This window comes from Astyanax mexicanus, chromosome 5 (genome assembly GCF_023375975.1).
Source record: "Astyanax mexicanus isolate ESR-SI-001 chromosome 5, AstMex3_surface, whole genome shotgun sequence".
NCBI lineage: Eukaryota > Metazoa > Chordata > Actinopteri > Characiformes > Acestrorhamphidae > Astyanax > Astyanax mexicanus.
The window spans coordinates 39,201,194-39,212,564 of NC_064412.1; the positions used below are offsets into that span (position 1 = coordinate 39,201,194).

General features: G+C 34.7%; 1 protein-coding gene across 1 annotated transcript; it reads right to left on the reverse strand.

The window, feature by feature from the left end:
* Window positions 1-7,160: 7,160 nt before the first annotated feature.
* On the reverse strand, window positions 7,161-9,443 carry LOC103040542 (cytochrome c). Its single transcript, XM_007248834.4, has 3 exons — window positions 9,335-9,443; window positions 7,920-8,093; window positions 7,161-7,738 (listed from the first exon to the last, which is right to left on the reverse strand). The coding sequence occupies exons 2-3, from the start codon at window positions 8,086-8,088 to the stop codon at window positions 7,593-7,595; spliced, it is 315 nt and encodes a 104-aa protein (XP_007248896.1). The 5' UTR covers window positions 8,089-8,093; window positions 9,335-9,443; the 3' UTR covers window positions 7,161-7,592.
* Window positions 9,444-11,371: the final 1,928 nt, after the last annotated feature.

Sequence of the window (11,371 nt, forward strand, 5' to 3'; positions counted from 1 at the left end):
GTGGTCGTCCTCAGCCATATACACCGCAGATTAGGCTACTGTGTGAAGAATAATGTACATTTTCTTCTCTTTAAACGCTAGCTAACGCGAGGCAGGGGGAGGAAACTCAGCTCTGTGAGAGAAGTTTGTGAGCGCGTTCATGTGAAGCCCTACACACGTTCACGTTTGGCAGCTCCACGTCGACATTCCTTCAGAGAGGGAGCCGTGCCGGGGGTCCAAGGAGAGCGCTTTACTTCAGCCTGAAAACTGGATATGAACGCGAAGCTAGCGCTGCTAAACACTTCAGACGCTGTGGAGAGATAATTCAGACAGTTAGAAAACACAGATAGCAGTTTAAGTCTGAGGAGGAGGAGGTTGGATATCTGCAGCAACTGCGTGAAACTTCATGGAGGTTTGGAGGCTTTCCGCTATGTGTGCTGCAGCACCTATAGCTCTACCAGGTTGAGTATGAACTAGTAAAGCTAGCGTTAGCTTGATTTCTGCGAAGGTAGATTGTCTTTAATATTTATAAACTAAAAAAAATCATATTCTTTAAAATAATTCCCTTTTTTAACCTGTTTTAGGCTTTGGGCCTAAGTGTAAGTGTAATTATAACTTAGTTGTCTCTCTGTCAGCTCACCTGTTTTTTCTACCTAGGTTAGCTGTTATTTAACCTAATATTTATTTAACTTATTTAACTAACTAGCTAGCTACTTTAAAATGCATGCTAGCTTATAGTCTGTAATGTTCTTAACTGCACTATTAACTGCTATTCTTTAAAGCAGGCTACTTGCAGCAAATTGTAGCAAAACCTGTTAACATCCATTCAGTTCTCTAATAGCTTGAACCTGCAAAAAGAATCATCCTGTGGAGAAATGAAAGGTGTCAGCCATGGCATTGGTAAGTTTGCATTTTCATTGTACTATAATAATGCTAACATAGAACTATAACATTCATAAGACACGTCATCTCATTCAAGCCAGGACTTAATACCATATGTGTTATTTCCCAGGGCCTGTAAAACCCACAGGAGTCCTGAGTGGACTACCATCCCAACAGATGGACTAATGGTATGATCTGCAGTCACTGAAGCTAACTGAAGCCAACAGGACAATATGGATCCAAAACTTGCACAGACCATTCGTTTTTCATCATAGTAACCAATGTGCAGTTCAATTGAAGGCTCCTCAGGCAAAGTTCTGTGGTCCACTCTGACCGTGTGACACTGTGGTCAGTGCATTACAGAACTTTGCTTTAGTAGCTCCAATCATCAGGTAGGTGGTGGTGAGGAAAAGGGGATAGGGACGAGCAAGTGAAGATTTGGATTGGTTTATTGAGCTGATAATTAGTTTATAGTCTTAACTGTGTATGAATCATCTGTGCTGGCTTGCTGACAAGCTGAATTATCAATTATGCCACACACACAATGTGTGTGAACAAGGTTGGTTTCAAAACTTTACATGTAAAATCTTTATAATGTTATTTATTGTTTTTCTTTTATTGTCAATAACCAGAACAATATATACACAGTATATATAATAGAATTTTGTCGCCCCCTCCTGGCCACAACAGCACCTCATGCGAAAACCTCAGGCCAGGCCCAAACATGCTTAGCTTCACTGGATTATTCTGGTCTACACTGTGGGGAATTTCACGGTGGTATGGAAGCTTTTGACATATTTCGAACTGCATTCCTGAGGAGCCACAGAATTACACAGTTCTTACTGTTTTCCCTGCCTCAGCAAACACAAATGAATTCCAGAAAGCTAGACTCTCTTAATTAGCTGCACTGCTGCTTTGTTCATAGATGCATTGCACATAAATACAATTAAAACAAAACACTGCCTGATACCCGTTTTGTGATAATAAAAACCTTTCTTATATATTTTTATGTTATGGCATATAAGTACGTGCATGCCTTTGTGGAGCAAAAATTGTCCATCCAACAAAAAAAAAAAAGATTAAAATTGATCACAATATTGCAAACAATTTAATTATTATAAAAATAGGTTCACTAAGTGCTGCCTCTCCGAAATGTCAATTTTACAAGAGGAGTAATTTTGAAGATTTCTGCTGGTACATTTATAATGAAATTGTGAGACAACTGAAATATGAACAACTGCCAGATTCATATTATGTCAAACAGTAAATGAAATTTGGAGAAAAATGGAGACAGAAGTATTTTATGAAATATATTATTTTTGCAAACATTATGCACTCTTTCTTTTTTTGCCATTCAGCACCACTGAAACAAATGGGAGTATATTTATTTAACTAATATTAACTATTAAATTTTATAAAATTTTATTAACTAATAAAAATTAATGTGTTTCATTTCAGTTGTATGTCATTAACAGCTGATGTCTGCACCCTTGTTATATCTCTCTGGATTTATTGTTCTGTGTTTCACATATTTGATACTAAAAGTGTCTTTTTTTAATAAAAAGGTTATCTGCTATTCTAGAGAAAATATCTCGCAAATGTAATGATTTACTTGCACATTTGTACATAATAAATATGCATGTAAATAAAATGTGTTAGCTAAGTCATTTTTTTCATTGTCAGTGTCATTTTATATCATTTTTTTTTCTTTTAAGCCACCGTTTCAAAAGATTCTTTAAGCAAAAGTGGGTTAATAAAGAAATAATAACAAAAAATATGTGATATTTAGTGTTTATAATACATTCTAAAATGCAAATAATTACATTTTGATATAGATTTATTGCTAGTGACAAGGAACAAACACAACTTTACATTCCAACACCTATGTATTTACTACTGGAAAAAATATATTATTTATAATTGATTGCAAAAAATTCATTTGCAAAAAGTAGACAAAATATATGCAAATTAAGACATATATACCTATATTAAGCAAAAAATCTGCCAATGGGGTAAGCAAATTTTTTTTATTAAGATTTCTTACAAAAAGCAATGGCAAAGTCTAAAAATGAGTGAAATAACATCTAAATCAAGCAAAAAAAGGCACTGTTTTTTGACACAAGAATCAGAAAAACTTGATTGCTGCTTGATTGTGCTTATTTTGAGTTCAAATTACTTAAAATAAGTAATAACAAATTCTAAGTAAGAATGATTAAGATAATTATCCCTAAAATAAGCAAAATAATCTAACACTTACAAAGCTTAGTAAGACAAAAAGTCTTATCAGAGAAGAAAATAAGATTTATTGCCTTAAATTTAGAAAATTGTATTTGCTAAGATTTGTTTTTTTGCAGTGCACTGTTTACTAAACTGTTATTGCTGATAGAAGCACAAAACACATTTAATAGATGTTCCTTTCTAAGTTTTTATACCTTTATACTTCTATTTATTGTTTGTGTGTTTTATGTATCTGAAGATGAAATCTTGGGAAAAAATATTCTGTTTATTAGTTAAAAATTCTGACATTAAGATTTGTAGAATACTATTTATTCCTTATTTTTAGAATAAAGAGATTTTTGTGAATCCTACAGCAGTACAATGGCGACCTCTACCGACATGATTTGGGATTTACTTAATTTTGGACCCACTGTCCTGTACTACGGTTCGTCTAATTTCTCACTCAATGAATTATAAATTACAGTGAACTGAAATGCGTTAAGTGAGTGTAAATGTATACATGCGAGTTTTAAATAACTATTAACACTTTAGATTAAATCGGTTTCGTAGTAAATTATTAACAGGTGCATATCCGCAAAACTATGCTATTAAGAAGGCACATAACAACATATATGTTTATAAAATCCAAAGGTGTTCTCTAGACGTTTATTTAAATTATTATTATTTTTATGTAGTTAGCATTCATTTTTTACATGTTTTTGCACGTTATGTATTCTCTGGAGTCGGGCTTTTATTTATTTATTTTGAAAGTAGCCAATGGAATTACTAGTATAGAACATGTTTTATTTTTACTGCAACATTTAATAAATCATAATAAATAAATAATACACCAAGAATTTGTATTGTTTTTAGCTGACTAAAAACTTTTATTTTATAAAAACACAAAAATACAACGTGTCCAAAGATGATTGTAAAAAGTTGATGGAATTTGTAACAACCAAATTAAAAGAAACATTTAGGCTTTATGGATGTGTGTGTATATATATATATATATGGTTGATGTTTGGTAAATTGTATTAACAACAAAAATACGTTCCTGCATGACTTTTGTTTATATAATCTATGTAACTGTATACATACTTAAAAATTGTGACAGACACTTTGTCAGTATGTCTGAAATACATAGAAATAAATAATAAAAAAAAATATGTCAAAAACACAAAAATAGGGCATTGAGTCACAAGCAGCTTTTATGTAGAAGCAGGTATTTATTGCATATTCAGGTTGCTTTTAAAATTGTGAGCAATAAATTGACAATGAAACACCAGTAAAGTCACACACTGGCATTAAGATTGGAAATGCTACATTTCCGTTCTTTTTTATGTTAGAGGACAACAATTAGAAAATCAGACTTTATGCCACTCCTGGCTTAAAATTTCAAGCAGCTCAGCTTAGTTTGATGACTTGTGATCATCCATCTTCCACTTGATTGTATTCCATTGGTTTTCAATGGGGTTCAGGGCTGGAGATTGTGCTGGCCATGACACTGTCTTGATCTAGTGGTCCTTCATTTACACCTTAGTTTATCTAGCTGTGTGGAATTGAGCATTGTTTTGCTGGGAAAAAAACAGTTCCCAGAGTTAAGGAACTTTGCCAGAGCAGAAGGAAGCAAGTTTTCTTCCAGGATAAGCTTTTATGCAGCTTCATTTATGCATCATTCACAAAGACCCAACTCCCCAATTCCAGCCTTATTGAAGCATCTCCAGATCATCACCGATTCATCCATCACAGAGGGTGCAAGACACTTAGGCTTGTACACCTCTGCAGGTCTCAATCTAAATATTTGATAGCTAGGTGTTGAGCAAAGAGAAAATCAGACTCAGAGAAAATGATCTTACTTCAGTCCTCTATGGTCCAATTCCAGTCTTAGTACAAACTTCAGCCTGTCTCTTCTTTGCTTTTCACTGAAGAAGGTCCTTTTTTTTTTTAGCTTGAGTCCTGCCTCAGATAGTTTTGAACTGTTCTTTCCATGCCCTTCAACCCCAGCTGCCATTTGTCGTTCTTTTTATAGGTTACTTGATATCATCCTGCGGTTGGTGACTGACATTTAAATAAGTTGACGATCAATCTCCACACAATCATATAAGATGTAAGTTGGTCACAAGCCATCAAACAAAGCTGAACTGCTTGAATAATTGTGCCAGGAGTGGAATAAGTTTACCCAAAAGCAGTGTGAAAGACTTGTGGAGAGCATGCCAAGATGCATGAAAATTGTGATTAAAAATCAGGGTAATTCCACCAAATATTGATCTCTGAAATCTTCAAACATTAGCATTGTTGTTTCTAAATGAATATGAACTTGTTTTATTTGCATTATTTGAGGTTTGAAAGCTTTGTAGCTTTTAATTATTTTGACCATTTCTCATTTTCTGCAAATAAATGCTCTAAATGACAATATTTGTATTTGTAACTTGGGAGAAATGTTGTCACTCAAATGTATACCTATTAATAGTAAAATCAGAGAAACTGATCATTTTTAAGTAGTCTCTTATTTTTTTCCAGAGCTGTATATAAGATGAGAGTTTATAAACCTTTGATAATTTTCACACATGAAAAATTGTCTCATTTCTTCAACACAGAACTGTTGAAGAAACTGTGTTTTAGCACTGCTGTCAAAATGCTTACGAGTCAATGTTAAATAAAGGCTGTTTAAAGGTTCCTTTTACATAAAAAAACATTAAAAGATGTAATTCAACCAAAACATAACATGTATTCAACATTCTTTGCTATCAGGGCAACCTTGTAAAAACTCTTTAAATATATTTTATGTTAATTATGGTATGCATAATAAAAAACAATAATAGTAATCATAACAATAATTCTCATTATTAATGAGAAAAACAATGCTTTTAGGTAAAAGGGGCTTCCCAAAAATAAACATTATATAATAATAATAAACACTATATTTGGGGGGCACTTTGACCTAAACATTGTAAATGTAGAAGAGCCTTAAACCTTCAAAAACTTTCTCTCAATTTCAACACTTTTAGGCAGTGTTAAACATATACTGTTTTTACACCACAAACATTGATTCAATGTTCTTTACCATCTGAGTAGTATGTTCTATTGAAAGTGAACATTACGTAGCTGATGACCTACACATTGTGTAAGACTTTCCCCGGTAATAAAAATTTGTTATGGAACAGAGTTGCGTAACGCCCTGTTCTCCGCTGGGTGGCGGTATTACCCTACAGCTGCTTCGCTGGGAAGGCACTCCTTCTGACCAGCAGAGAGGACTTTGTACTGTTACTGTGATGTAATTTACAGTCTTCAATGTCTTTCGGTGTCGCCACTTAATCAGTCCTGCTGATAAAAGCTTCATTTAAATGTATTCAACGTTTAATTTAGAAAGCTAGTTTTAACTCTTACTACCTGTTCAGACTCCAGGTAGCCAACTTAACCTGACCTTCCAGATACTGTAGAACTCTCAGGCCTACCATTAAGACAGCAGTGGGCAATTTAAATTCTGTAGATTAACAAAGATTATCTTTTTAACTCCACGAGGACAGTGAGGTTGCTGACCTCTGGAAGTGCTTCTAGCCTCAGTTGACTGCGCCCACGTGAGGAGACTTTAGTTAATTCTCAAGCTGCTTCAATTTAACACAATAAATTAGGCAGCATGAAACAGAATTTAGATAGAGCTACTAATACACAGAATCATAACAAATAATAAAATATTGGATAGTTACGTTTCACTTCTGATTGCTGAAAAATTGTATTTCACCTCTTAAATACATGTTCCATCTGATGTAACATGACCATATTTCATAATAGCTTTTTAAAATGAAAGCTTACTAACTTGATGACTAAGACCAGTAAATCAGCACAGTACACTTCCTCACACCCATTGAATTAAACAATAAAAAAAAAAAAGAATTACACAACCAAGAACAGATTTTAAAATGCAAACAAAAGTTAAAGCCAGATTCTCCACATTCTTTCAAAGATATCCTTTTAACCAGTTTAAATAAGTGTTTAAACTCTCATTACACATGACCTGCAATAGGAGACCAATATACTAGGCCTTTTGGAAGCCTTTCATAGACAGTGGCAAGAGACAATTTATCTTTTCCACTTTTATTGACAGTAGTTTCATCTGGTACATAACTTAACATGGCTACCAATAAGCAGACAGACACCCTTAGCTTGCAATGTAACCCACAACACTTCGACCCAAGAGTACAGCAAAATAATTTAACATGCACCCACTCCTGTGAAATCAGGGGGATACAATTTTACCCCCCCCAGGTAAAATGACCTGAAAGTCACAGGAATAACACTCAGTCAAACAGTGCCGACAGCTCAGCGGTAGTCAAAAAAAAAGATTAGAATCCTCATGGACGGGCATCAGTAGCATGCCGTGACTTAAAACCACAATGAATAGTCCTGGTCGTTCAGTGGCGTGTAACTGTTTGAGTAGATGCTGTTTAAAAGACAGAAAATGCAAAACTACAGACATTTAATTTAAATATCTCCATCCTCATCCTCAACCATTACGATGTGGATGCCTTCAGGTATGCAATGAGGTCTGCACGCTCGCCCTTCTTCTTGATGCCGGCGAAGATCATTTTCGTGCCAGGAATGTATTTCTTGGGGTTCTCTAGGTACTCCATTAAGGTATCCTCATTCCAAGTGATCCCTAAAACAAAACCATTTGAAAGATTAAGAAAAGTAGCAAAACCAATGAATAGTGTACAAAATGGTCTGAGACACATTAAAGGCCAGTCCTGTAAAGGAAAAACACAGCAAACTAGCTTCAAAACCATTAAGCCCACCAAGGAGACATTGTCCTTGGTTAAATACCCTCCTGGTGAACTCACCTTTGCTCTTGTTGGCATCTGTGTAGGAGAAGCCCTCTGCCTGTCCAGTCTTGCGTCCGAAAAGACCCCAAAGGTTGGGGCCAACCTTGTGCTTGCCACCGTTCTCGACTGTATGGCACTGTGCGCACTTCTGGACGAAGACCTTCTTTCCCTTTTCGACGTCACCCATGTTTTCTAAAAAAAAGAAAAAAAAAAAAAAACACAAATATATAAAAACACCATCATAAAACTCTATACACTTTACAGCTGGTATAAAAAAGGTTCTGAGTCATAGCCGCAGCGCACAGAAAGTGATGCTATAGGATCAGGACACACTAAGGTCACTCAAGGAGAATGCAAGCAAACCCGAGTCTCTTTTGCTTAAACACAGCTGCTGCTAACTGGCTGCTCGCTAATCTCTTAGAAAGTGAAACCAAAATCTAATCAATCAGAGAGCTTTAAGAGCCGGCAGCGCGTGAGAACCGGCATGCTGGCAGAGAACAGGAGCTAACGTAGCTAACATTAGATTACAACAGAAATGTCCCCGCTCTGTTAAACCTGAGGACACGAGCTTCTGCTAGAAACATAGTTATGGTAACTACAACAGCAAACAGGCCAGAAAAGAAAAACAGTTTTAATTAAATATAAACTGTCTGCGTCCAAAGTTAACATTAACCAAGATAAGCTAAGCTAACTAGCGCGGCTAACATGACCATATAAAAAGGCTAGTGACCTAGCTAGCCTGCTAGCTAAGCTAAGTTAGCTGTAGCAAGGTCGGAGTGAGCATCTCCATCCGAGACATTAATAATGAATCAGAAAACCGGGGTAAGTTACTTGATATCAGTCCACATAATATCATGAAAACGCTGTAGTTTGTAGGTTACAGTTAGTTAGTTAACTAGCTAGCGATATTACTTTGCTACAAAATTAGTGTTTTTAAGCCAAGAGATCTACACATTTTTTAAGCCGGATGAAAGACTAACGTTAAACCTGACGAGTGTGAATCATCCATCACGGTTAGCGCGTTAGCCGGGCGGCTAAGCTAACCTAGCATTAAGAGCAGATGTGCTACAGCTCTCATTCGGCTGGGAAAATCTCTCGACACTGCGAAAATCTCACAACCATATATAAGCTCATAGCAGAACAACAGATAAAATTTATGATTAAGAACACACATATACACTGATACATTTCGCCCTACGAACTACTAGATTAAATAGTTTACTCGGCTCAGGAAAAAACCGGGTGCCGGTTACTTAAGTCTTCAAAGGCCCTTATCTAACAGCTCCTCCGCTAATTCACTAATTTCTCTCTCTGTCCTGAAAAACTCCGCTAAATCTACAGCTTTAATATAAAGAACAGATTTATGAGTAAACTCTCTTTATGAAATACCCGCTATAATCTCTCTCTGTAAGGAAGGAAGGAAAGCCACTCACCCTGCGGATGGTGTTTCTCTCTCCCTCTCTGGACCCGAAGAGTCGGATTCTGCCGCTCGACCGAAAGAAGGTCACTACATTTTAGAGGCTCGCTCAGATGACGTAGCACCGCGGCGGCGCCGCCTCGTCACGTACCTCTCTAGTGAAGCCCAGTTCGAATCAGTTTCACGAACCGATTCTTTCTAACTGTCCTTCACAAAGTGTTCAATTCAGCGACGCATTGATTCAGTCACATGCTGCAACTATACTATACTATACGATACTATACTATACTATACTTTATTTTATACTATACTATATTATAATGTACTTCACTGTACAACACTGTTCTATATGTTATCATACGATATCACACACTTTTATATTATACTATACTATATAATACTATACTGTACTATAGAATTTCATACTGTACTATACAAAATGTATTAAACTGTACAATATACATTTCTATGCTATGCTAAACATTTCCATACTATACTATTTTATGAGGTATTTTATTGTACCACACTGTACTACATACTATATCATATCATACCATATTATACTATACTTTTTTTAACTGTACTATAAAACTTTTATTAAACTGTTTAAATACTTTCTATACTATACTATAGTACACATTTCCATACTATACTATACATTATTTTATACTATACAATTTTATCAGGTACTTTACTGCACCATACTGTACTATGTTATCATACTCCACTGTATTGTACCATTTTAAATAGTACTAAACAAACTTTTATTAAACTCTACAATATTCTTTTCTTATACTACTCTAGTGTACAAAGTGTACAATATTATACCATACTATACTATACATTATTTTATAATATACCAGCTCAAACTTTAATTTACAGTATCATTCTGAACTATATGTTATCACACTATACCATACAATATTATATTATACTATACCATTTTATACTATACTGTACTGTAATATACCATTTTTTATTGTACTATGCAAACTTTTATTAAACTCTACAATATGCTACAATATACTGTACTTTACTTTACAATACTGCACTATATTATCGTACACTACTTACGGGCCTACTAATAAATTTGCTTCCATTGATTGACTTATTTAAAATACTATAAAGTATGGAAATACCTAGTTTTAGACACATCCTAAATGTCAAAACACTGCCAAGAGAAAGGAATCCTGGTTCCAATATCTAATGTAAATTATAGGCCTGTTACAATAATTCTGTTATTGATTTATCATACAATAACATAACTTCAATAAATTATGCTAATCTTAATATTGTTCATTATGTTTACTTAATAAGAAAAGCTCAATATGAGAATCAGCTGATATGTCAAACTTTTATTATTTTATTTATTATTATTTATTTTATTTGTCATTTATTTTGCTATCTATTTAAACAATGTTGTATTCTAAATCTAGTGTGTAAATATTCCTAGCAGTTAAAATGTCTGTCTTCTTTAACACTAATGTGTTAATGTATTATTATGTCTTTTTTAAAATAATTTTAGTAGTGTCATGAAATGGTCTTGAAATGGCAATTATATAGTTTACCGCAATTATTAACAAAGATGAATAATAATACATTTAAAAATGTTATATTTTGATGTTGCATATTGCATTTATACAGTACTGAGAAATACTGAATACTTAATAAGCATCTTTGTGAATCGGTTCAACAGAGTCCTTGAAAAGAACCGATTCACCCGCGAGGCTGGTATCGTCATTCCGCGAATGTAATCGCGTTGTAGATTCAGCTCACGTACACCAGATCCTTCTATGGAAAGGACGAGGGGGCACAACCAGTTCAGACTCGAAGTCACATGGTGTTCAGAGTGTGAAAAGAAGAGAATGGAGAACAGAGAAAGAGATTAAGAGAATACCGCATTCATAGCAGATCCAACCTCAAGACTCTTTTTTATCCAGATCACAGTGTGTTAACAGGTCTAGTAAAGTGAAGTAAGTCATCTCTCCACCTGGTATGAACATAGATTCGTTTTGTAATCTTTCATGATTACACCTGGAGTGCAATGACCTTG